We start from the raw sequence: 27,979 nt of genomic DNA, 5'->3' as shown, positions 1-27,979 counted from the left end.
ACTGTCAAATGCTCCTGTACACGTTCTTGCGTTGCATCCTCTGACCCAATTGCAGACAGTTCCATCTGCTGTTTCAGCGGCATCCTTTTCCCGATTGCAGACACTGTCAAATGCTCCTGTACACGTTCTTGCGTTGCATCCTCTGACCCAATTGCAGACAGTTCCATCTGCTGTTTCAACGGCATCCTTTTCCCGATTGCAGACACTGTCAAATGCTCCTGTACACGTTCTTGCGTTGCATCCTCTGACCCAATTGCAGACAGTCCCCTCTGCTGTTTCAGCTGCATCCTTTTCCCGATTACAGACACTGTCAAATGCTCCTGTACACGGGATTGCGTTGCATCCTCTGACCCAATTGCAGACAGTTCCATCTGCTGTTTCAGCGGCATCCTTTTCCCGATTGCAGACACTGTCAAATGCTCCTGTACACGTTCTTGCGTTGCATCCTCTGACCCAATTGCAGACAGTTCCATCTGCTGTTTCAGCGGCATCCTTTTCCCGATTGCAGACACTGTCAAATGCTCCTGTACACGTTCTTGCGTTGCATCCTCTGACCCAATTGCAGACAGTCCCCTCTGCTGTTTCAGCCGCATCCTTTTCCCGATTGCAGACACTGTCAAATGCTCCTGTACACGTTCTTGCGTTGCATCCTCTGACCCAATTGCAGACAGTTCCATCTGCTGTTTCAGCTGCATCCTTTTCCCGATTGCAGACACTGTCAAATGCTCCTGTACACGTTCTTGCGTTGCATCCTCTGACCCAATTGCAGACAGTTCCATCTGCTGTTTCAACGGCATCCTTTTCCCGATTGCAGACACTGTCATATGCCCTGTATACGTTCTTGCGTTGCATCCTCTGACCCAATTGCAGACAGTTCCATCTGCTGGTCCACCTGATGCATACATTCTTGAGCAACTTCCCTTATCTCAATTGCAAACGAGTCCATTTGCTCCTGTACTAATTCTCGAGTTGTTCTCTTCGGCCTCATTGTAGACAGTTCGATGATTTCCTGTGCAGGTTCTTTAGCTGCCGCATCCTGTACTGGTTTGAGGCCATCTACTTTGGGCAGGATTTCAATCAGTTCTCTCTCCCTCTCAGTCCTTGACTCTTCCGGTGTTTTGTGTTTGTAGCATTTTGAGAAAGAGAACGCTTCGAGTACAGCCGACCGATTGTCAGAGTTAGTGACGTTATAGACAAGGGGATTGATAGAACTATTGATCAAACCCATAATGGTCACACTTGCAGTTAGCCAATGCTGATCCCTGGCAGTCTGGTTGCTGATGGGGACGTACTGAATTACATTAAAAATGACTGCCCAACAAATTTGGCATAACACTACAATCAGAAACACAGCAGTGTTAATTACCAGCATAAGGACAACCCTACCAAGTCGCTTTGGTTTTTGCTGCGTAACTGGTGTCTGATGACGTAACTTTATCACAATGTAGGTGTAGGTGGATGCACAGATTGTGAAAGTCGAGAGATAAAATATTAATATCAGTGCCGTGTATACTTTAAGGAAGAGGAGCTCATTTTCTGACGGAGCAGCAAACTGACAAAACCCCGTAAAAACTCCGCAACCAAGTGAGAGAATCCAAAGCCCAGCAGATATTTTTGCGGCTCTTGCTTTGCTGGCTGATGCTCTGAATGTTATTGGATGATTCACAGCTGAGAATCTGTCCACTGCTATGGCCGTCACAAAAGAGTAAGAAGCAAAATTAGCTGTATTCTTTACTGCTGCCCCTATAGTGGTAATCACATACTGAGATTCTACATCGACAGGCGTTGATGCTGAAATCAGTGCGTAAAGAAGCAACAGGGAGTCAGCCACCGCCAGATTGGATAGGTAGACATTGAGGATTGTACGCATTGACTTCACTCGAATGACGACAAAGAGGAAAGACAAATTCAAGATAAGACCAATTGGTGGGATGATTTTAGCAGTTAGTAGGGTTGTATCTAAGGCTTGCTGTGCTTGAACTAAATCATTAATCAACCCTTGGAGCTGCCCACAGATGCATCCTTCTGTCCCCTTGCATGTGCACTCTACTATGGTCTCCTGTTCCATTTCACTGTGAGTCAGTGTACGTTTGATGAGTCTGACTGTGTCTGGTAAAATGAAACGAGACCAAAATGTACATGAATATGAAAAACCGACCTCTGAGGAAGTGTGCCAACGTGAGCTCTTTCGTGTTTTCCTTCTCAAGAGATATTTGCACTCAGAATGCTTTCATTTTTGATATTATCTCAATCATCGGAGTTATTATTTTGATTTAGGGTCACGGACAACTTCTCTCGAACAGAGAAGGTCTTGTACACGGAATGAGCTGTATTGTGTCCCTCCGAGAAAGGGATGTTACCGGGTTATAGATCGCAAGAGGGATGAGCCACCCTTGATTTATTTGCAGGAGAGGTAGCAGGTAGCAGGGAACTTGTGGTAGAGCAGGTAAATTGATTGAATGGAATGAAGTTTTTTGTCCACATTGTCAAACGTAGCAACCCCCCCACCACAAAAAGATTTTCACCAAACTACCGAAACTAAATAATTACATTTGATGCCAGGTATTTAGAAAAACACAAGTCTCTCTGCACCATGCACTCCCATGGCCCTTTGTTTAACCGCCGATGGGGTAAAGATTTTTCCCATCAAATTGTACAATTGCTTGTGAGAGAGCTTCTTTGCTACTCTACATGGGCAGGAATCATGGGGGATATATCCCCACGGTTTTTTTTTTGGGGGGGGGAGATTACCAATATAATCACCACTATGCGCACCCTTAGCCGGCACGACCGACTCCACACATGCATGCACCTGTTTTACAAACAAAGTGTGGACATTTCCTGTCTTCTCCTGTGGTAAAGGAAACCTGAGGTAATGCTCATTTCTCTAACTAGGATAACTCCTTCGAGCTGGATTTTTGATGATGATTTCCTGGACTGTTCCTCTTCATTTTGCTGCAATAACCTTGACCACAAAGTGCCTCTGAAACTGCTTTTTAGAGAGGGGAAAACATTGTGTGGACGTGTGCGAGTCCATACAATGTCATCACACCCTACATTATGTGGGCTATTTTCTGCAGAGGTCCACACGATGTATGCCACGCCGCACACACTTAATATCGGCGCCACAATCTCACCAGGGAGGGGACCGTGCTCAGCTTACAGAAATCATACCCCCACATGTGACAAGAAATCTCCGCCCATGCTCCTCTGTAACGTTAACAGTGAATGCTAGTATCCAAGTATTGACATTTTAAGGTTTGACTTAATGATTGACCTTCAATAGAGACTTTTTGGTTTATGAGAGTGAAATGGAAAGAGGCATAGAGAGGACTAATTGTTCTTCACTTCTTGCTATTGACATGATGAAAATAGTCTTATATATTAGGGGGGTCGTGCTGGTTGGGCCAACACATTCATTAGGTTTGGCTATAATATGGTTTATGGAGGACGAAAAGTGGCCATCTGCCTTTCTGCTATCAGAATGGTAGAAAAGCAGATTTTATGTTCTGGTAACATGCAATTTCGACTTTTCCACTTTTCTGCCAACTCAGAAGCAGAACGAACATTTTTTGGTTATGCGTTTTTCTATTTTTCTGCTTTTCTGCTTCAAGAAAAGCAGATTTTAATTTTTCTTCATTCGTTGGCGGCCGAAAAGCGGCCATCTGCTTTTCTCCTTTCGAGCAGGCAGAAATTTGGATCGAACATTTTGACGACAACCGTGAATTCAACTTTTCTGCTTGTGTGATACCGGAAAAGCAGATTTTACATACAACATTTTACAACCGACTGAAGGGGAGCATACCAATGCTTCAAATGTGAGGGAATTGTCTTGATATTATATAAGCATTATATGGCTTATACTAATGAGGTGGACTCGGACAACATAATGGGTTTCAATTGATCTAATGAATTATGATAATTACGAAGCTGTGAGGTATACAATGAGAAAGATTGGTTCTTCGTATTTGATTTGAAATCGAAATAAAGCATCATGGAGAAATCTCAACTCCGTATTTAAATAAACAAAATTGATCAGAATACATCATTGTTACGCATTGAAATGTCAGGACAAGCGAACTTCAAAGCCATTGAGGCTTTTAATGCAAGATCGATGGCACCGGTTTTTTTCTTTGAAATACAATCATGCAATATATTCAACACAAAGACGGCCACTCCTCATTTTAATCCTTTTTGGATTTTAATTTTAATCAATTTTTGAAATTCTGAGCTATTTTTCATATCATGGAACCTAAGACACTGGAATGCTCATTATTTGACATGATTGCTTGTTACATGGACATTAACTCCGACCTAGCTTACCTTTATAACCATCGATTTAAAGCTCAATGTTTAGCGTTGAAGCACACACCCCACAAAAGTATTTACTTATCAGATTCTAGCAACGTTATTCAATGGTATTACCGTGAGTTTTGTTCATGTTGATAAAAACCTTAAATGACAGAGATGGACACAGTTTTCTTTATAATTACTAGATTAGATGTTTCTTGGCAAATTGATAATGTCAACAGGAAAGTTGGCATGACACGCATGTGACGCCTTTCACTTACACTTTTCTCTTTGTTTAACCAATTGTTTTATTCTTAGTTTGTTTGACCTTGCCAAGATTTTATTTTCTTTGCTTCTTTCGCATGACTCTCATTTTCAGTTGATTGATATTGTTATCGGTATTATGATATCAATACTTGCAGCTTAAGAACAAGTAAGAGAGTTCATTGGCATTCCGCTTACTATTCAAATAAAAGGTTCATTTCAAAGCAGGAGCACAAGTAGAGTTCCTTCGTTTCGATGTTTTGCTACACGTAGTTGGAAATGCACTAAGTTCCAACCAATCAGAAGTAATGAAATACCATTAGTAACGACATTGCAACGACAGTCGTGTCCAATGACATAGTTTGTTTTTCCATAGTGGCTGATGATCGCAAATGATCGACGCCGCCCTGACGCTTCAGTGTCAAGTACACTCATTTATTTCCGTACAAACATTTATGTAAGGAAAGAATGAAGCCCGAGGTTAGCAATGGAGGCTCCTCTGCTGGTTGCGTGATGACAGAATAGCACTTCGCGGGTTTACGAACGACTATGAAATGCACGCGTTAAAGTTGCATCGCTACCAACCAAATGAACCAATACGGCCCTTTTCAACCGATGAGGGGGTGCTTCTGCTCAAGGCGAATAGACTGTGTGGGCTCATTTTCCTGAGTATTAAAATATACATGTAGTTCGGTGATTCTTTTCCTGATTCATCAAAACAAAAGCCTTTCCTTGGATGAAATATAAAATTGTTGAAGGTATTCAAAATTCTGAAGGCTGAACCTAGTTTTTTTTCTTCAGTGTTCTTAACTTTTCAGAGAGATTTTCAGATTTAACACAAATAGTTGTCAAAAATCGGGGTTTTTTTTATCCAAAGAGGCACCATCTCGACTGAAATAACAGTGTTTCTATCATTCCCAGCAGTCTCTCTGCATCATTGTCCATATTTTTAATTGACCGTTAATTTAGGAACACACCACTGCGCGTGCTCCCAACATTCTGAACGTTTCTTCCAGACGTTTCCAGTCAGTGTGCCCGCCCTTCATAGACAAGACATTTTGTTGTACTGCATTGACCGTTCCACTATAACGCACATAAAGGGAACACATTTACCCTTACCCTCTAAGAAGGCCAAAGGGTACAATTGTGAAAATAAACACCTGTTCTTGACCCCGTGCTCCCCCCCCCCGAAAATTTGGTTCTGGATTTATCTTTGATCCTGTCGATAAATTTAGAGTTACACGTCTAGTAGCTGGATAGGCTAGGAGCGACACTGGCTTTCTTGAAGAAAGAAATGATACATTTAATTGGGCCTAACGGTTTATATCTGTTTGAAATGGTTTGCTAAATTTGGATTTGCAGAATTCACGGCATATAGCTGTGGATAATGTAAAATTATATTCTATTGTATTAAACTCGCTTAGCACATATGCAGTAAAGAACCAAATCAAATGTTAAAAATATCTGATTACGGTTTCATTTTTCATCGGAACAATTAACGAGAAACTGATTTCATTGCGTGTTGTAATGAAGTAAAAGGAAATAGCGCTGAATCTTTGATAGATGCCCGAAGCCAACCTGGTTTGGGGATTATTCTACTAATCATAATAAATTGATGTCTTACTGCGTAGCCTACCTCGCAAAGGTGGTAAAGTTTTGAATGTGATGCGCCTTCTTTGGCCTAGTCAGAGGTGCTCCTGTCGTCTCCTCCTTGGGATCTTCAGAAAGAATGACTGAATAAAGCTTGCCCATGAAATGAACATGCTAAGGGGGTTAGGTTGTACTAAAACGACCATAAGACCCATTCAAACTTCGTTAGTGACCATTTTCAAAGAAAACGAAGACCTGTCTGGTTGTATATATCTCATGTAAGTGGAAGGAGGTGGGGCCAAGTATTGTTCTGCAGATGACCAGTATCCTGGGGATAAACTTCATACTATCCTATGGGGAAATGGCTTTGTTGCCAGTCTTGAGGTCTTGAGAGGAAACTAGTCTTCATGCCTTGTGGAAGCTTCCCTTTTTGAATGCCGGACTTTACTTCCGTCTGAAAAAAGCCTTTTGGAGCCACCGTCGATTTATAGTCTTCATTCAAGCCGATTTTCCGGTTATGGAAGCGTATAGCGCCCTCTCCTCCCTCCTTAAATTGTACTCGTGCTCCTGCTTTCACAGGGGAAGCGACTTAATACTAGCCTGTGAAACCTGGTGTGCTACTTTTTTCAGTAGCTGGGGGACTAATGATTTATGAAGAGGGGATAATACAGTACACTATTTAAGACATTTCAAAAACGATAATCCATTAAGTCGCTTCGATAGCTTAGTTGGTAGTGACTTGAACTACAGATTCATAGTCCCTGGTTCGAATCCGATCCATGTGTGCTATTCAATTTACCAATTTTATCATTGTGTTTGGGATTTCCTTTTTCAATTGATGCAGAAACAGAGTCCAAGCGAAAACCCTCTAAGAGTCTTGAGAAAAACAGCAGACCAGGTTTCACGGGTTAGTATCTAGTCACTTCCTTTCACAGGAGTCGAAAAAGTTCCTGGAGTTTCAATCTTTCCGTTGAAGAGGGTTAGTCAAAAAACGATATAATTAAATGATAAAAGAACTGTGCTTTATATTGAAAACTGACAATTTCCTTGCTTCGTGTGTGGAGAAAGCATTTTTGCATAGGCCTACCTTTACTAAGGGAATAAATATGTGCTTGGCCGGTCTTAAATGTGCGTTTAAGACTAGATTTGGAGAATGGACGCGACTAATGCCCAAACCGCAGGCGAGGGCATTATGACCATGGGCATTATAAGCATCTCATGGGCAATGACTTAAATGTTGGTTGAAAACCAGCCAAGCATATATTTATTTCCATTCATAAATACCTTTTTATTCGCGAGTCAAAAGAAGTCATCATATGATGGATTTCCAATAATTTTGTTCTAAAACTTTACTTTCGCTTTACAATGCGCGTTTGCAACGGGTCGACAAATTTCGCGCTTTGTGATTGGTCAACGCGTTGCAAACTCTGAGGCTCACAGTAGTGAAACGCCGTATTCAGACCCGATGCTCGTCTCAGCGGGAATTATCACTTCCCAACGGGCATCATCAAATGTTAATAAACGGTCACGTAACGCCATTCGACCAATAGGAATACAAAACTTCCCCGGGTATTTATGAATGTTCATTAGAGCGTATGCAACGTGTACGGGCATATAGAACCAACGATAGTGCATACTCTGTCTCCTGCAAATGTTAAAATCTGATTAGTGGATTATTCAACAGAGTTTAATTCGTAAAGAAACACAAAGAAAACACTTATGGTTTAACAAAAAATGACACATGGAATTCTTTTTTCTCTACTCCTTGTATTTACACAAACTGTATAAATCATTTGGAATGTACAGTTCAATGGTCAACACTTTAAAAAGCATACAACAGGCTCATAAACCAGTCTAAATCTAGCATTGTTATACAGTGAGGCGGGTGCTCGTCCATTTGTAACTGTAAACCAATGAAGCTTTATATACAGCAAGGAATACAAGTCTTGCACCAGCTTTTTGCGTCATACAGTTCATGTCGTACTGGAGCCATAAACATTTGAACGGCTCTTTTCATTATGTCAAATTGTATTATTATAATTTCTATCTGACTGCTCACAATATTAATACTAAATTTCTTCATCTTCCAGCTCTAAAAAGGTGGTAAAATTTGTTTTGAAAAATGCAATATGCGGTATTGTGTGCCTCAGTTATTTAAGAAAATCTAGCACCAAACGTAAAACCGTTCAGTTGAACTTTTCTCTTTATTTCACGAACTTGTTCACGTAAAATCATTTTCAGTTGATTACCTTATAGGTTCTCCCCCAATCGTCGACCACGTCACACAAATTATTAAAATCCCCTCAATAAAAAAATATACTTTCCCATGCAAGTTTATAACTGATTGCATGGAAAAACGTGATGCATTGTTGAACTCTTTTCTTATTAAATCAAACGCAGAACTGGCACATGCATCATCCTTGAAATCCTGAATTTGTAAGGCGTCTTTAAGGTCTGATGGCATGGGCTGATGCATATCAAATTGTTCGAATTCAATCAAATCGAGTTTGATTGGCTCCTTAGATGGAATTTGGCCATACGTTGGTTCAACTACTGACTTTTATGTGACATTAGAGTACAGTCAAATCTGTAAACTTTCACTAATCTTCAGTCATGTCTGTCACGTTATATGTGGCGGCTAGCCTGCATGGATAATAGAATCCAAACCAATTAGCCAGTTTGGTATTCTAACAGCGTAGGTCCAAGTAGCAAGTTTGGTGTTCTAACAGCGTAGGTCTAAAATAAAGTGCGTCAGAGGTCATTCGGACGTGCGTGCAAGTTCTGTCCTATCAGCTATGCCGACCCGCGCGCGTGGGTGTTCTCGAATGACCTTGCTGTTCGAACTGGGCCGTTTTCCAATACTCAACTTCGTCTCCGTCTTAGGCTTCAACTGTTTTTTAACTAGCTGACTTTGAAGCTGTAAGCGCACTAATTAGTTTAATAGTGCCACAAAACATCAAATAAGATACAAGAGAGCCAGAAATTACAGTAATCCAATTTGATCTAAACGCTTCAGGCCCACAATCGGGGATTGGTTTTGGGAACGAAGCCTGAGACGGAGCCCAAGTCGAGTATTGGTAGAGCAGGTAAATTGATTGAATGGAATGAAGTTTTTTGTCCATATTGTCAAACGTAGCAAACCCCCCCCACAAAAAGATTTTCACCAAACTACGGAAACTATATAATTACATTTGATGCCAGGTATTTAGAAACACACAAGTCTCTCTGCACCATGCACTCCCATGGCCCTTTGTTTAACCGCCGATGGGGTAAAGATTTTCCCATCAAATTGTACAATTGCTTGTGAGAGAGCTTCTTTGCTACTCTACATGGGCAGGAATCATGGGGGATATATCCCCACCTTTTTTTGGGGGGGGGAGATTACCAATATAATCATCACTATGCGCACCCTTAGCCTGCACCACCGACTCCACACATGCATGCACCTGTTTTACAAACAAAGTGTGGACATTTCCTTTCTTCTCCTGTGGTAAAGGAAACCTGAGGTAATGCTCATTTTTCTCTAACTAGGATAACTCCTTCGAGCTGGATTTTTGATGATGATTTCCTGGACTGTTCCTCTTCATTTTGCTGCAATAACCTTGACCACAAAGTGCCTCTGAAACTGCTTTTTAGAGAGGGGAAAACATTGTGTGGACGTGTGCGAGTCCATACAATGTCATCACACCCTATATTATGCGGGCTATTTTCTGCAGAGGTCCACACGATGTATGCCACGCCGCACACACTTAATATCGGCGCCACAATCTCACCAGGGAGGGGACCGTGCTCAGCTTACAGAAATCATACCCCCACATGTGACAAGAAATCTCCGCCCATGCTTCTCTGTAACGTTAACAGTGGATGCTAGTATCGAAGTATTGACATTTTAAGGTTTGATTTAATGATTGACCTTCAATGGAGACTTTTTGGTTTATGAGAGTGAAATGGAAAGAGGCATAGAGAGGACTTATTGTTCTTCACTTCTTGCTATTGACATGATGAAAATAGTCTTATATATTAGGGGGGTCGTGCTGGTTGGGCCAACACATTCATTAGGTTTGGCTATAATATGGTTTATGGAGGACGAAAAGTGGCCATCTGCCTTTCTGCTATCAGAATGGTAGAAAAGCAGATTTTATGTTCTGGTAACATGCAATTTCGACTTTTCCACTTTTCTGCCAACTCAGAAGCAGAACGAACATTTTTTGGTTATGCATTTTTCTATTTTTCTGCTTTTCTGCTTCAAGAAAAGCAGATTTTTAATTTTTCTTCATTCGTTGGCGGCCGAAAAGCGGCCATCTGCTTTTCTCCTTTCGAGCAGGCAGAAATTTGGATCGAACATTTTGACGACAACCGTGAATTCAACTTTTCTGCTTGTGTGATACCGGAAAAGCAGATTTTACATACAACATTTTACAACCGACTGAAGGGGAGCATACCAATGCTTCAAATGTGAGGGAATTGTCTTGATATTATATAAGCATTATATGGCTTATACTAATGAGGTGGACTCGGACAACATAATGGGTTTCAATTGATCTAATGAATTATGGTAATTACGAAGCTGTCAGGTATACAATGAGAAAGATTGGTTCTTCGTATTTGATTTGAAATCGAAATAAAGCATCATGGAGAAATCTCAACTCCGTATTTAAATAAACAAAATTGATCAGAATACATCATTGTTACGCATTGAAATGTCAGGACAAGCGAACTTCAAAGCCATTGAGGCTTTTAATGCAAGATCGATGGCACCGGTTTTTTCTTTGAAATACAATCATGCAATATATTCAACACAAAGACAGCCACTCCTCATTTTAATCCTTTTTGGATTTTAATTTTAATCAATTTTTGAAATTCTGAGCTATTTTTCATATCATGGAACCTAAGACACTGGAATGCTCATTATTTGACATGATTGCTTGTTACATGGACATTAACTCCGACCTAGCTTACCTTTATAACCATCGATTTAAAGCTCAATGTTTAGCGTTGAAGCACACATCCCACAAAAGTATTTACTTATCAGATTCTAGCAACGTTATTCAACGGTATTACCGTGAGTTTTGTTCATGTTGATAAAAACCTTAAATGACAGAGATGGACACAGTTTTCTTTATAATTACTAGATTAGATGTTTCTTGGCAAATTGATAATGTCAACAGGAAAGTTTGCATGACACGCATGTGACGCCTTTCACTTACACTTTTCTCTTTGTTTAACCAATTGTTTTATTCTTAGTTTGTTTGACCTTGCCAAGATTTTATTTTCTTTGCCTCTTTCGCATGACTCTCATTTTCAGTTGATTGATATTGTTATCGGTATTATGATATCAATACTTGCAGCTTAAGAACAAGTAAGAGAGTTCATTGGCATTCCGCTTACTATTCAAATAAAAGGTTCATTTCAAAGCAGGAGCACAAGTAGAGTTCCTTCGTTTCGATGTTTTACTACACGTAGTTGGAAATGCACTAAGTTCCAACCAATCAGAAGTAATGAAATACCATTAGTAACGACATTGCAACGACAGTCGTGTCCAATGACATAGTTTGTTTTTCCATAGTGGCTGATGATCGCAAATGATCGACGCCGCCCTCACGCTTCAGTGTCAAGTACACTCATTTATTTCCGTACAAACATTTATGTCAGGAAAGAATGAAGCCCGAGGTTAGCAATGGAGGCTCCTCTGCTGGTTGCATGGTGACAGAATTTGAATAGCACTTCGCGGGTTTACGAACGACTATGAAATGCACGCGTTAAAGTTGCGTCGCTACCAACCAAATGAACCAATACTGCCCTCTTCAACCGATGAGGGGGTGCTTCTGCTCAAGGCGAATAGACAGTGTGGGCTCATTTTCCTGAGTATTAAAATATACATGTAGTTCGGTGATTCTTTTCCTGATTCATCAAAACAAAAGCCTTTCCTTGGATGACATAAAATTGTTGAAGGTATTCAAAGTTCTCAAGGCTGAACATAGTTTTTTTTCTTCAGTGTTCTTAACTTTTCAGAAGGATTTTCAGATTTAACATATATAGTTGTCAAAAATCGGTTTTTTTTGTCCAAAGAGGTACTATCTTGACTGAAATAACAGTGTTTCTATCATTCCCAGCAGTCTCTCTGCATCATTGTCCATATTTTAATTGACCGTTAATTTAGGAACACACCATTGCGCGTGCTCCCAAGATTCCGAACGTTTCTTCCAAATATTTTCAGTCAGTGTCTCAGCCCTTCATGGGCAAGACATTTTGTTGTACTGCATTAACCGTTCCACTATAACGCGCTTAAAGGGAACACATTTACCCTTACCCCCTAGGAAGGCCAAAGGGTACAATTGTGAAAATAAACACCTGTTCTTGAACCCGTGCTCCCCCCCCCCCAAAAAAAAATTTGGTTCTGGATTTATCTTTGATCCCGTCGATAAATTTAGAGTTACACGTCTAGTAGCTGGATAGGCTAGGAGCGACACTGGCTTTCTTGAAGAAAGAAATGATACATTTAATTGGGCCTAATGGCTTATATCGGTTAGAAATGGTTCACTGAAGGCGTGTACTCGGAGTTCGAATATGGATTTGCAGCATTCACGGTAGCTGTGGTCAACTGGATTAAAGTCGCTTAGCACATATGCAGTAAAGAAAAAATCAAATTTACAAAAAAAAATGTGATTACGGTTTCACTTTTCTTCGGTCACAACTAATGAGAAAATGATTTCATTGCGTGTTGGAGCGAAAGGAAATAGCGCTGACTCTATGATAGATGTCCTCAGTCAATCTGATTGATTATTCTACCGACGTTAGTCTTGCTGTGTAGCTTACCTCACAAAGCTGGTAAGGTGCCAAATGCCACGCGCCTTCTTTTGGCCCAGTTGGAGGTTACCCTGTCGTCTCCTCTTCGTGATCTTGAGCCACATCCCTTGGCCCACGTGGAAACAGTTCCATCTGCTTCTGCGATGGTTGTAACTCATTGTGTGCTTCACTGTTGAAGCAATGAGGACCGTTTGGGAAAGAGAATGAATCAAGAACAGCATCTCGATAGGCAGAGTTGGTGATGTTAATAGACAAGTGGATTGATCGAACTGTTGATCAGATTCACGATTACTTCGGTTGCAGTTATCTTATACGTTTGGGTCAAGACATGGGGAACGTTGTGAACATAAGGAAGAACAATGCATACAGCAGCCCTGGCAAGGGCAAACGAATTGAAAAGGAAAAAAAACACAGCAGGATTAATAAACAGCATAAAGCACCTCAACCAAGTGGCTTGGGCCTTTCTTCCGGAGCAGATGTTCCAGGGCGAAAGTTTATCAAAATGTAGATGTACATAGATACAGTCACTGTAAAGGTTGATATATAAAACACCATAATGATATTTTGTAAGATGTTACAAATAAGGTAGGCTGATGTTCCGGAGGAATGACGTCTGAAATGGTCCGTGATCTGAAAAAGGTTTGTTACAGCTCCCAAAATAGCTGACAAAACCCGAAGTCCTGCAGATATCTTGGCAACTCTTGTTTTGCTGCATGATGCTTTGAATGTTATTGGATAATGCACGGCTGAAAATCTAGCTATTCCTTTGGCCGTCACAAAGCTGAAGGAAGCATAACGCCCAGTGTCGTGCAACAATTCTACAGGTATGGTAATATTTAAGCCATCCAGGGGTGTGCAAATGATGAAATCAGAACTGTAAGAACGTAGATGGAGTCAGCCACTGCCAGGTTGGTTAGCTAGACACTGACGATCGTACGCATTGACTTCAGTCGAACGACGAAAAAGAGGAAGACAAAGTTTAAGATAAGATCAGTGGGTCCAATGATTTTTAGCAGTCAGAAAAGTTTTTCATCTAGTGCTTGAACTTCATCGCGAAACTCTCCTCGTAGAACCTGGTTCCTCTGAACTTTAATCATAGTGTTGTTCACGGCTTGAGCACTTCGTCACAACCTACAGAGTTCCGATATCAACCTCAAATTCAAACGATTTAATAGATCCCTTTAAACATGATACTGAGGAAAAAGATAAGCAAAGGAGTTCGCATTGCGTGGCGTTGATTAATCTTGTTTCATTCTACAGAGGTGTTTGTACACCAGACACTTTCAGTCTTGATATTGTCCTGTTTTCTTTTGTCCGTTCTGAGTTCATTTTGTTCATTTGCGCAAGGAATCTAAGAAAGGTAATATTACAAGATGTGGGTGACTTCGAGATTTGAACTTGAGTTTACAGGAAGTAGGGTTATGGAGCAGACTTTGATGTAATTAGGTCTGTACGCGTACTGAAGACTCATTTTTTTAACGGAATGTAACGGAAAAAAGAACGCGTCGGTTCATGTACGTGACATCGCTACATACTTTGTATTATGAAAGAGCTTAGACTGCGTGCGAATATGTTGTCTATAGGGCTATAGGCTAGTCTTGGCCTATTGAAAACACACAGGACACGCTGGCCATTGAGCTAGCCTTAGCTCTTGAAGCCCCTTTTATTTGTGTCAAGTGAAGTTGCAATTTCGATAGAATCTTCCAGTAGGCCTATAATATCTCCGATCCACCATTGTACAGCGAAAAAGTGAAACATTTTGGACACAAAGAGACAAAGATAAGCTCCTTTCACACGGCAGATTTACTCCACTGACAAGGCACTCAAAGGTATTTCACATTCTCTTAATCAAGAGATCAGAGTGAATTTTAGTGACCACACCCTTTGCCAAAGAAGAAATTAACGTGCCTGTGTGGCTATATGCACCCTGAATAGCATAACGATGGCTTCCGACACTAATACCAGACTGGACAAATTCTAGAACATGATCAGATACAACTAAAAGTTTACATTCACTTGGACTGAAAGTGTTTAATTCAATTTTACAGACTGTGGCCATTCTAAGCCCCCTACATCTTTTCTGTAGCTGATCAGCTCGCACATCATGAAACTAAAAATACATCAGCTGTAGACGATGAATAACCGACCATATTTGCGGCGACGTCACTTTTATCTCAGGAAGGTTGGTGGTAATTATCATATATAGCAGAACTTTAGTGCTGAGGTAAATGTCGGGTTTTACTTTCCTATAATAAAACATCCTCCACCAATTCCCAACTAAGAAAAGAAATACTACGTAGAGACTTGTCGGTTCTAGGTATAACGCTCTTGTGACAGCGCTACCATGCAAGTCGGCCAGTACAGTTTTATTGTTTCTTGTACTTCAAGAGCACCTCTAAGGAAAACACGTTTTCTCTTATTTTTATCTGTTAAAATAAATATGGAAGCATCCTAATCGAATGCAGAGTCATTCGCCTTCAGAGCTCAACCGTTAACAAGCTTAAAAGGTTTTTTCTGTTCATGTCAAGATGCCAATTCTGAATGTAGATTGCATCATTCGGAGAAAACGAGGGAAACCTTCGCCCTGTGTTCGTTAGGGATAAACCTGTGTATGCCAACAATGCATGTAGCCATTTGTGTACCCCATGTATAATAATTGCCCCCAACCTTCCTAGATGAAAAACGCATGCGTAACGGTTATGGTACGCCAATTTTATCATAATTGCCCCCAACCTTCCTAGACGAAAAACGCATGCGTAACGGTTATGGTACGCCAATTTTATCATAATTGCCCCCAACCTTAAAAACGCATGCGTAATGGTTATGGTACGCCCATTTTATCATAATTGCCCCCGACCTTCCTAGACGAAAAACGCATGCGTAAAGGTTATGGTACGCCCATTTTATTATAATTACTCCTACCCTTCCTGGCCTAGGGAAAAAACAGCGCTTCCTGGCGTCCCCGATTTCAGTCGTATTCTTGAAGGTACAGTATAAATTTGAAACCCTCAATGGGATGGTACCAGATGATTGGGGGGTCGAAATGCAATTGCAGAATTAAAGTCGGAATGCAATTGTAGAAGTTGGGCTCTTTGAATTTAACGTTTTCAAATACATCGTAAATACACTTAGTTGGGGAATACAAGGTCTATAGCCAGGAGTCGTCGTAAACCTTATAATGAAACATAGTACGGTCACATAGTTTCGGTCACAACTGTACACTTGCAATACTTGCAATATTAATTGCATTTTCTAAACTGGTGCACTTCTTACCTTTTACGCTTTGACCCTATTCGCACAGAGCACAAATACTCCCTCATCGGTTGAAAAGAGCCATGTTGGTGGGAGGTTCTCATTCTGTAGGTGGAGATGCGACCGCAACACGTGCATTTCATAGTCGTTGGTGAACCAGCAAAGTGCAGTTCCTACTAAAGGAGCCTGCATTGCTGGGAAAATTGCGGATCAGCTTGAGGCTTATATAAAACACCGTGAAGTTATTAGGAAATTTCTGAAGTGTAAATCCCTCAATACAGAAAAATTGTGTGTAATATCAACTATGTGTATACATTTTCCACAGTATTAAGTGGAGATATCTTCAAGCTGTACACTAATAAATACATTCTTGCAAAACCTTGCCCATTTTATCATACAGACAACAAACTAATTCTACAGATCATTTAAAGAATCAGAACTTAAGCTGTAATTTTCTTACGGGCCCTAGCCTGGACTGAGGTCATGGTATCAGAATTGCTTTGTCCGAAACCGGTCAGTTACTGTCTGCAGAAAATTCTATCTGCTGACTAGAAACTGCTTTTAGGGCAACAGATGAGACATTTCATGAGTATTGTTCATCCGAGAATCTGGATGACACATCATACCAAAAAGTGTGTAGTGTCTTACCAAGAAATCTGCAGATCTGTATTTATTTAGGCATATTGCACAAAGTTACTTCAGCAACTGCTGCTTATTTGAAAGAGGCAGGAACCAGGCTAAAAGGTGACAGCTCTTCTAGTAACTGTTAGCATGCTTACAGCATTGGTATATTTAACCAGTCACTTGGGTAAATTCCCTGCATGCATAATGAATGCCTATAATGAGTACCCACAATGCTTTGGGCCTACTCCATTATATTTTATGATTTTAATGAAATTTTAGTGAAGTCACTCTAGGGACCCAGACACCCTGGGTATATAGAATGCACAGTCTATCATATATATATCTGACATTCCAATTCGGATCTTGGGTGTTTTCTGTCCGCCATTACGCTGGCGTGAGTGGTATCTTGAGGGGTCGGGAATACACGAGAACATATTTGCCGATACGACTGTCCAAGGGCACATGTGTGTGGAAGAATGACGCAGTCTGTAATGTGACAAAGAAAAAAAGTAACACAAAGAAATTAAAGATATCGCAACTGGTTGCAAAATGGAAGTGATCTCAACACTGTTTCTGAGCATGGTTACCTAAACATCATTTACAATTTATACATTCCAAATATCAGGTTGAAATTTCACATCATTTATAACTTATGTAAACAGGAAAATGGCTAAATAAAAGCTTACTAGTGAGTACCGTCTGCTTGATAAGAATCTCTTGATTTTCTGCAAACAAGAAAAACAAAAGGGTTGGTAAACTTTAAAAAAGGGAATGTTTACTGTTCACTAACCTATCTTGAGTTAAAACAAACTGTTAAATTGTGTGCATCTTCAAGAGATCAGACAACACTCAATTGTTACAGATAGGATAAATCAATAAATGTGAAGTAAACAGTGCTTTCTACATTTCTACCAGGGTATCAAGTCAATATGACATATACCAAAGCTCTTCAGCCTCAATTCAATTAATTTGTTGAACAATCGGTCTCCGGCCTGTGAGTAGTTAATTTGAATAATTCCTCCCAAACATTTCAAATTTCAAAGACTGACTATACTTATCAGCACATTTAAACACAGCTTAACTTCCTTCCTGGAATGTTTTACACAAATGTCACATTCACGAGAAATTTGGCAGGATTCAAAATGGTTCCTATAAACCAAAAATATAACGCCATCAAGCTTTGTTTAGGCCTACATGAGTGCATTCCAATGGCAGTGAGATGAGATATGATTGAGTCCCCTAAGAAAAGCGCACATGTAGACAAAATGTGACATCAATGTGTTGTGCATACCGAGGGAGACAGATTGAAACTACCTTAACTTACTGTAACTAATGTAACAAAGAGAAAATTTTATCTAGAAAGAGGCAGTGAACATACAGGCAAGAGAACGTCATAAAACACCAAATATCTTGGCAAGTTACTGCCCGGTCTGAACTCGGCTTTCAGCCAATCGCTAGGGTTGTCAAAGAAGACATCTGCTTCATCCTGATATGAACTTTCCGCATTGCGGTATCGGCTGAGGTTGGGTGGGCATTCCAAGAATCGCATGGAGATGTTGGCATGTATATGACTGAAAGTAATCAAAATCAAATTAAAGTGAATCAAATCTCGTTGGCAATAAAAAAGAGAACTGCTTGAACAATAGAGGAAGAAAAAAGACAAAAAGTTATGACCCACACCAACACTTTGACACTGATAACCGTTAGTTATTGCAGATGTCACAGAATGATATATTTTGCTATAAAAATCATTTGTACATGTAACAATAATTTTTATTTATATGAAGGTGGTAACCACATAAAACATCATCATTATGGTCACTTCCATCTTGCCTTGGTAGCATGACCATCCATGCAAAGATTCTGACGCTTGTTAACATATTCACTTGATAGATCTGTCACACATTCAAAGTGTTCACTTCTAGTGGTATACCCGGTTCAGCTCTTTGTTGCTGGTTGATATTTACCGGGAAAATTTGGAGTTAATTGATGGGACTTTGGTACAAGCCACAATTTTTAAGTCTCCATATAACGACTATCATATTAACCCTAACAGTCCCGAATGCTATAAAGTACTACTCAGTACTTGAGTGGTCTGTCACCTTATGTCATCATACGATCGCTGTGTTTGTCTCTTGACTTGAGTGGTCTGTCACCTTATGTCATCATACAATCGCTGTGTTTGTCTCTTGACTTGAGTGGTCTGTCACCTTATGTCATTATATGATCGCTGTGTTTATCTCTTGACTTGGGTGGTCTGTCACCTTATGTCATTATATGATCGCTGTATTTGTCTCTTGACTTGAGTGGTCTGTCGCCTTATGTCATCATATGATCGCTGTGTTTGTCTCCAGTAAGCAGATAAAAGTACTTATGCAGAGATTTAAAAGTCAAAGACTTCACTAGCAAGGAGAAATCTAACTATCTGAAAAATGAATACACAGGCGTTTCACATCACAGGTTACCAGTGACCAGTCTATGGTACGCCTCACCTGAATAAAGGTGTGGAGTGGCAGGGCATAAGGAACAAGACAGAGGGTGTTCTGATGTGAGCGTTGGGTGCATGGGCTACTGTCTGTAGGTAATTCATCACGTCAAGTGTTCCTCGCTGATGTACAAGGCCTGTGTACAGACACACTGGCAGATTGCTGACTAGGATAAATATCGCTAAGCTACTGGCTCGACCGGCCTTGGATAACTTACTAAAACATACACCTGTCACACAAACACAAAATGGATCAGGTTAGAAAACTACCATATCAATAACAATTGGAATAATGTTCACATAATGTTGCAACTCTGATGTTCCAAAAATAACTCGCTAAAAAGTTGAACTCTACCCAACTCTAAGTTGAGAAATTGAAACTGCCAGCAAGAACGAAAATTATTTCCTCTTATCATGTAAGCTTAAAATTGTGTGATTTCAGAGGGATTTTATCCCTGTTTTCTCTGCATTATGTAAGTTAAAAACACATTCCGTAAGTTCATATTTTGTAAGTTCAAAACATATTCTGTAATTTCCAAGAGTATTTACATCATGAAAACTGCGTGTCCCCTGCAAAAAAGGCAATAGTTTGAAGTTCATTTCAATGATATTTTCATGTCAGATTATACATGTCTGGTTTAACAGAGATATAGCAATTTCATACTTCTGGATCCCAAATTTATAGAGTGACACGTGAAAGGTAATCCATACATAACAGGGGTATACAACTTGTTTCTTTGAAATCAAAGTAGAAGATTACGAGAAACCTTCTGGTGGTTCAACTTACCACAAAAAGACATAGCAATTGGCAGAAGTGGTAGCAAGAATCTGTATTCCTTGTGTTCTAAGAGGCTGTAAAACAGGCACAAGTGAACAATCCCAAATAAAATGTTAACAACTTGGTTAATAGTTTCACAACCATGCTTCATTCATACATTCAGGTTATTTCAATTTTCTGAATTTTTTCAACTGTTGAACTAACTAGTCACACAAACCACCTCTGTCCAAACAGGTACCCAATATCTCGGGGGTTGAGGGGGCAATTGTGACAAAATATCTTGCCCAAGGACAAAGATGTTGCTATCACACAGGCTTGATCAACCCCATCTACTCAGATCTTCAACTTCACTTTTCCGAAAGAGACTTAAAAACTCCGTGCCTGATAAGTATATGTCACTTGGTACATCGTAATCAGGAATAAGTCACTGAGGCTGTTTTACATAATGGCCGAGTAAAGTCAGGATGTGGGTAAATGCTGAAAAAAACAAGTTTCTGTATATGTTGGAAGTGTATGTATGACACGTTACCATCAACACACTTGTAATGTTTGCCATTTGAAAGTTTATAGAAGTCTCTTTCAGACCATGTACATATCTTAAAAGTCAACTGGAGACTTATTCCTGATTTCGATCAGCTGGGTCACATACAGAACACACAGAATGGTTTATTCAAGATTTGGAAATTGAACAAGTCTGGCGTTCCAGGTTTTGAAACCCTTGGTAGAGATTCCTCTTCACCCAGAAACTTGGCATAAAAATAAACCTAGATTCTCCTTACCTATAAACAAATTGTGTCCAGATCATTAGCAGCACCAATGGGCGATAGACACGACCAGCTAACCTTATTCCTAAAATGAATGGGAACACATGGGTACCAATCATCACTGGTAACCCTTGTGTCAAGTACCAGTGCCATGGCTGAGTTCCATAAAATGAGCTGACGTTGTATAAGGCATTGAAGCGAAGAAAGTTGAAGTGGACAAAAATCCACTGAAAGAGAAAATGAAAGCAACACTAGTGAAACCTTGTGTGATTTCCAAGCTGCTTTGTCAGTTGAAATAGTGTCTTATTTACACTTTAAACTGATTAACCTTTGCAATGCCCAATCAGACAAGGATGCAAGAATTTACATTTCACCTTGGTGCTTGCCAGAAATCTCAACCTTATGTACAATTCCAACAATGCAGTACATTTTTGTACAGTTTTTTGTAAGATGGCCACAAAACTGTGGTTAGTTAGTTTGCTGATGATGTAGGTCGAGACTTGGAAAAACATTGTCCACAATGAGCATTACAAGGAGGGAAGGAGGCAACCCTCTCTTCCCATCAACACCACCCCCCCAAAAAAAGTAAGCCTGGGGCTTAAGGGAAAGAAAAAGTGAAAGAAAATATCAAATTTATTCGAAAAATACATGGGAATTTTCCCCCCTTTCACCATTAATAGTTTGCCAGTTTGCTGCTGAGGGCTTGGTCTACCCCTCCCCCTGGCAATATTCATACTAGCATCCACAAAACGTATAATTGCAGATGAATGTTCAGATGAAACAATTCTGAAAAGTTCAAACACATATTTTGGTAAGTTTAACCTTACGTTTTAGCTTAGAATTCTAACCAGACATATTTTGGTAAGTTTAACCTTACGTTTTAGCTTAGAATTCTAACCGGACATATTTTGGTAAGTTTAACCTTACGTTTTAGCTTAGAATTCTAACCGGACATATTTTGGTAAGTTTAACCTTACGTTTTAGCTTAGAATTCTAACCGGACATATTTTGGTAAGTTTAACCTTACGTTTTAGCTTAGAATTCTAACCGGACATATTTTGGTAGGTTTAACCTTACGTTTTAGCTTAGAATTCTAACCGGACATATTTTGGTAGGTTTAACCTTACGTTTTAGCTTAGAATTCTAACCGGACATATTTTGGTAAGTTTAACCTTACGTTTTAGCTTAGAATTCTAACCGGACATATTTTGGTAAGTTTAACCTTACGTTTTAGCTTAGAATTCTAACCGGACATATTTTGGTAAGTTTAACCTTACGTTTTAGCTTAGAATTCTAACCGGACATATTTTGGTAAGTTTAACCTTACGTTTTAGCTTAGAATTCTAACCGGACATATTTTGGTAAGTTTAACCTTACGTTTTAGCTTAGAATTCTAACCGGACATATTTTGGTAAGTTTAACCTTACGTTTTAGCTTAGAATTCTAACCAGACATATTTTGGTAGGTTTAACCTTACGTTTTAGCTTAGAATTCTAACCAGACACAAGAACAATCCTAGGTAAGTTTGGAATGTATTTGCCAATCTGACATACCTTGCCGTAACAAACTCTGTCCATTAGTAAAGAACAGCTGAGAGCTGCACAACTGATGATAGAAGAAACAAAAAAGTGAAACAAATATTCAAATATTGCATGTTATTATCTGTAGAGATAGTAACATATTCAAATATTGCACACTACTATCTCCAGTGACAGTAACATATTCAAATATTGCAAGCTACTATCTCTAGTAATATTAACAAATTCAAATATTGCACACTACTATCTCTGGTGATAGTGACATATTCAGATATTGCACGCTACTATCTCTAGTGATAGTCTCCTTGACTGAATTTCATTGCAGTGGGATTCTGAAATGGACATCAATGAAATGAATTCTACACCATTAACCTCTGACCAATCAAAGCAGTCTTTTCAGGCCTGACTTAAATTGTGTAGGCTAAAGTTGTCACCTGTATGATGAATCAATGCAGTAAAATGTTACCCAGCAAAAGAGGGCTCTTACTGCCACAATAAAAGTGAAAGGCCTTCTCTGATTGGTTGAAGTCAACTGAAATGTTTCAACACTGTACTAAATTTAGGAATACCACAGAGAATTTTTAAAGAAAGATGGATGATGCTTGCATGTACTTCCAGTGTTGGACATAAAATGCATAAATTCTTGACTGTTGATTCCAACTCAAGGAGGTTTTGTACCCAATAGGAATGAAGTCAATGAGAAGAGCCAAGATGAGATTTCGACATCTTGCAAGATGCCACAGGCCAAGAGGTATCCAGATAATAGCAGCGGTAGGTCGCATGATACAAGCAAGAGCAGCTAAGAGAAGGTAAACCCCGGTGGAATATCTGCCAAGACAACACAGACAGCCTATCATTCAGCTTTTTTTTTGTCTGCTTAAATGAAAGAAACACGTTTGAAACAGGGGGGAAAAAATTGGCCAACAAGTAATTGCCAAGGCCATACTGCATCATCAGGGTTCATTACAAAGAATCGTGTTGCGCACGCTGTTCAGAGAAGGTCACAATATTTTCAGAAATAATACAAATTGGCAAAGGACAGAAATCAGTTTCTAAAACTGACATGAATGCAGCTATATTGCAATTTGTTTCAAAGGGAATAAAGTTCTAGCAGCTTAGAAAGCTATGGGTGTACATTACTAAAACTATGCAAACAGGCAATTAGATATGCATCCTCCAAATACATAATTCTATCAATAAGCCATTTGCAAGTTAAATTTGAATAAAATCTGGTACACTGAGTTATCTGACTGCACATAAACGTAACGATATGAATTCCCCAGACTAAAGACACTGTTGCTATACCTCGTGATTCGGGGCAAGCTTTTGCATAGCGACCACCATCTCTGGAATGGACTGGTTCCTTTGTGTCCTTCTTATCCATTGAGAACAGTGTTTTGTTGCAAGGCATCTCTTATGTAACTAAGGAAAAGCTTGACCCAAATCACGAGGTATAGCAACAGTGGTTTTAGTAAGGAGAATCCAAGTTGTTATGTTCATGTGATTTCAAAGAACTCAAGTGTACCAGATTTGGGTCAAAGTTAACTTGCAAAAAACTTATTGTGAGGAGGGGTTGACAAGAATAGCTTTAAGACGACCAATGCTGGATTTCAGGACTTCCCAACAATATTATGTAAATATTCAACAATTGTCAGAGGCAGGACAGGGGTAAGGAATGCCAATATGTACATTATGTTCAATACTTATCGGATAAAGGAGTGGTTTGGGCCCTGATGTTGTGTGAATGTTCCACTTGTTATTGGTGTGGGCATGGCTAGAAACCCTATCCATTCCTTAGAATGCCTACCATACCTGTGCTGACTCGGATCATGGCCTTTGATCATATATGAAGGCCACGGGTAGTAATGCATTGCCCATATCGTCAGGATCATCTCCATGGTGTTTGTCAGCGTCCTGGCTGCCGTGTAGAAAACAAACCATGAACTAAGATGAGAGAAAAGCTGTGAAAATAATGCTAAGGACTTCACAAGTCAAGACTCCAACCATTTATAAGCACCTTTATCACATGAGTCAAGTGCATTACAAGATATCACAAACACTAGAGAGAAAAACTGCTACATTTTCAATGTTTATAATTCATTCATGCTGAGCACTGTCCAAAAGATGTGTGACTAGATCTTGTTTTTAATTACACGTTTTGCCCTTACCTGGCATATATATTCATGAACGCTGTATATTCAGTGCTTGTCCGAGAGCTTGCAAGCAATTAACCTGTAACTTAATTAACATCTCCCTGAAACAAAGTCCATCTTAAAATAGATTGCTGACTCGGACCAGCCAGCCAACCCCAGCAAGCTCGGTGGTCGAGATGTTGAGACATCTGTCCTAGTCATAGGAGGTCATGGGTTTGAGTCCTGCCCGAGTAAGCTTGTGAATTATCTAATAAGCTCTTAGACAAGCATTGAGTATACATGTACTGTGTTTACGAATACACTGTATACATGTACATCGGATAAGGGCAAAACCTGAAATTAAAATTAACATCTCCCAAACGCAACATACATCTTGACTTGATCTTCCAAAATGAGTGTGTAGGCAATTTTCTTTAGATTACTCTGTTACAGTCTGCACTAGAAAGAGTTCTCATTTTGATGTGTGACTTATTTTAGCATCCTCATGAAAATAGACATTGTGTGGAATGACAATGTTAAGGGTTTGATAAGATTCATTTGAAGGCCTTAAACTCCAAAGTGGCTTTGGTGAATTATGACTCGTAATGTTGTTTGGTAAAGTCACAGACATGTCTGTATTCATACAAATGTTTCAGGTGAGTAGGTCATGCTAACCCGTCGTTATCCCCTAAAAGGAATTTATGTGAGGGTGATCAGCGAATAGAAAGGATACAGTCCATCTGGCCACATGTTCTCCCCAGAGAGACTGAGCAAACTTGTACAAATAGTAATCACCAACCGCAGAAAATGTGGCTTGAAGTATCTTGGGGAGTAAAACCTGAAATGAAATATCAATAAAAACTTTACCAATATATTATTATCCAGTTCCTAAATCCCACAGTGCAATGCAGTGCAATGCAGTGCAATGCAGTGCAATGCATTGCAATGCAGGTTTAATAAAAATATGTATTGAAGTATGAAAACTGAACTGTTCATGTTAACATCAGAAATATTTAAGATTATGATCCCTCAAACAACACTGGATAAAAAAATTTACATCAAACATTGACATGCATTATAAAAGTGTTCAATTTACATACAAGCAAGAGGAAAACCATTGAATGACAATCCCAAGAAATCTCTGGAGTCAGGTGGTGATTGCAAACCTAATTTGCATGTCAGACTGGGAGGGTTTGGACCTGCACACCAGCAGAGAAATGCAAGATATGATCACTTTTCAACCTTACTCCCTTCAGGCCAAAGAAAGAACTTATTTAGCTAATTTGCCTTTTGCCTGTCTCTATCCTTGTCTCTGCCTCTGTTTCTTACCAACAGCATGGGATGGTCCAAGTTGAGAAGCTGAAGTGCCTTGTACAAGATGGCAAAGATGACTGGATGTGTGAATCCCCTCAAACCTATCTGCCACTCCCACGTTAGGTACCCATAGGTGATTACTAGGTTAAGGTCAAATGTAAATGCTCCAAAGCAAAATCTGAAAATTATCTTGAGAAAAATATATCTGTCTTATTGTAGCTACAGAAGTTAAGAGTTACAGTACACAACCCTTTTATATAACAATTTTATAAGAATGGTTTAAAAAGCAGGGTTAATTTACGGGCATTTATGACATTTGAAAAACTGGTTGTCCGATTTTGAAATGATAAAGTGCTGATTTTTTGAAGTGGATTGAAATCGGACAAGTAATGCAACATTAAAAAAAAACCAAGAGGATATCCAAAGACGATATTATGCGCCACTTCAAGAGATTGCCAATATTCGTCAGGAACAAAGAATGTCTGAGTTAAAGCGGCGTTGACCCAACGAAACAAAAGTAACACTATAAGCAGTCTACTCCTTGGCCATGGTGCAGGATCCTCGACAGAGGCATTTCCTTTTGATAGGACTGGCTTGGGTGTGTCTGCGTTTGACAGGCTGGCTGTACTGTTTTCGTCTTGGTTATTGATACTTCGGTATGTCACCCGCTTTCTCCTTGTTAGGTCACACTCTCTAGTAAGGGAAGGTGGTTTGGTGTGGTCAGATTGAGCATGGTCGAGTTGGGTGTGGTCAGGCTGGGTGTGGTCATACTGGGTTGATGAGGGCGGTGTGGATTCAGATTGATCTGATGGCTGTGCAGGGGCAGGTCTTGACCTCAAATTGTCACGTTGAGCCATTCCCTAGCCCTGTGGATCAAGTCTGCAAAATCCAAAGCAAAATGTACAAACAAATTATTTAAATCTTTGACTTGTAATGTGATCAGCAATCACTTCCTCAACTCTAACTCCATTTCTGATTTTGTTAAAAACACTGAAGACTCTGAGCTAACTCCTCACAACTCCTGAACTAAACCTCAATTCATAATCTCACAAAAAACACTATGGCCAGGCCTAGTACATCAATCACACATGTATCTCGTTCCTTTCCATGATAAAATATCATGTAATAATGGGAAAGTGGTGTGGAAAGAGTTCCGTATCCAGATATTACTTGACAACCTGTGCACAAACCCTAGGAGAGTAGTCTGAAAAAGTTCTACGTCAAGCAGGTAAATTTTTCCATATTTTACATGTTAAATTTGACTTTTTAGGACAATGTTATTCTCACGGTCGGGATGACATCACTGAGTGTTGATTCTTTTCTCTGATTGGTCAACTGGTAGCTTTTCCATATTTCACACTCGTAACTCAAAGGGGCGACTATACTCAGACTATAGTGTTGTAGTTTACGGGAAAAATGTGCCTGAAATTTCACTATTTATGCGCTATGCATATCTCCCGCCAGTGCCCAAACAGTACCAAAAGGGTTTCAGTTACTGTATTTTTAGTCACATTGCAGCAAAATATGAGGAAAACTTATAAATCCCAGAACAAAGTGAATGGAGAATTACCCCTTCGTCCAGACTTGAGTGTAATAAATGGAACAACCTCACTTCCTGATGACTGACGTGACTGATAAGTGATATACCACTCTGGGAGAAACTAGTGATGTCCACAAAGAACTGATGAGTTTATGCTTGCCCTCCATTCGACTGAAACATAAAATGATTAACATACACTCACGGTGCAAACACAGAGTAAGCCTACCTCAGACTGCTCTATCATGGTGAGCTCATATGGGCATGTACCTACAGTGCAATCATGACAATGCCAAGGGTCAGATTTTAGAAAGTGATTACCCTACGCTTTGAGATTTTAAAACGACAGACATAAGGGGAAAACCTTCTCGGTACTCCTCTTCTTGTCCTGAGAGCCCCATGCGAAAATATTTGTCAACTTACCGGCTTACTGATTAAGCAGAAAATGTAAACTTGAAAAGCCGAATATGTTGTGAAAAGGAAACCCAAACTCACAGTCACACAGACTAGACGAAACGCATGTGCCAAGTAGGACGCCCTCTTTCGGTTTCACTGACAAATTAGTCTGGTTTTCTGACTTAATAGGAAAATGCCGGCTACCTAC

General features: G+C 39.8%; 1 protein-coding gene and 1 long non-coding RNA gene across 2 annotated transcripts; one reads left to right on the top strand and one right to left on the bottom strand.

Annotated features, from left to right (window-relative positions):
* The first annotated feature begins 425 nt into the window (after positions 1 to 425).
* Positions 426 to 4,781, top strand: LOC147798972 (uncharacterized). The gene is made up of 2 exons (XR_015425489.1): positions 426 to 2,446; positions 2,896 to 4,781. It is a non-coding gene; the product is annotated as an uncharacterized LOC147798972 (long non-coding RNA).
* Positions 4,782 to 14,584: 9,803 nt separating this feature from the next.
* LOC147798971 (GPI alpha-1,2-mannosyltransferase 3-like) lies at positions 14,585 to 26,695 on the bottom strand. The gene is made up of 12 exons (XM_087136590.1): positions 26,259 to 26,695; positions 25,854 to 25,971; positions 25,258 to 25,362; positions 24,205 to 24,353; positions 23,071 to 23,220; positions 22,408 to 22,459; positions 20,870 to 21,081; positions 20,100 to 20,164; positions 19,320 to 19,542; positions 18,206 to 18,398; positions 17,514 to 17,552; positions 14,585 to 17,313 (listed from the first exon to the last, which is right to left on the bottom strand). The coding sequence occupies exons 1-12, from the start codon at positions 26,693 to 26,695 to the stop codon at positions 17,212 to 17,214; spliced, it is 1,845 nt and encodes a 614-aa protein (XP_086992716.1). The 3' UTR covers positions 14,585 to 17,211.
* Positions 26,696 to 27,979: the final 1,284 nt, after the last annotated feature.

This window comes from Acanthaster planci, linkage group LG05, assembly GCF_054643075.1.
Source record: "Acanthaster planci isolate LZ-2023a linkage group LG05, COTS_SCS, whole genome shotgun sequence".
Classification (NCBI taxonomy): Eukaryota; Metazoa; Echinodermata; class Asteroidea; order Valvatida; family Acanthasteridae; genus Acanthaster; species Acanthaster planci.
This window is presented reverse-complemented; position numbering and strand designations above follow the sequence as displayed.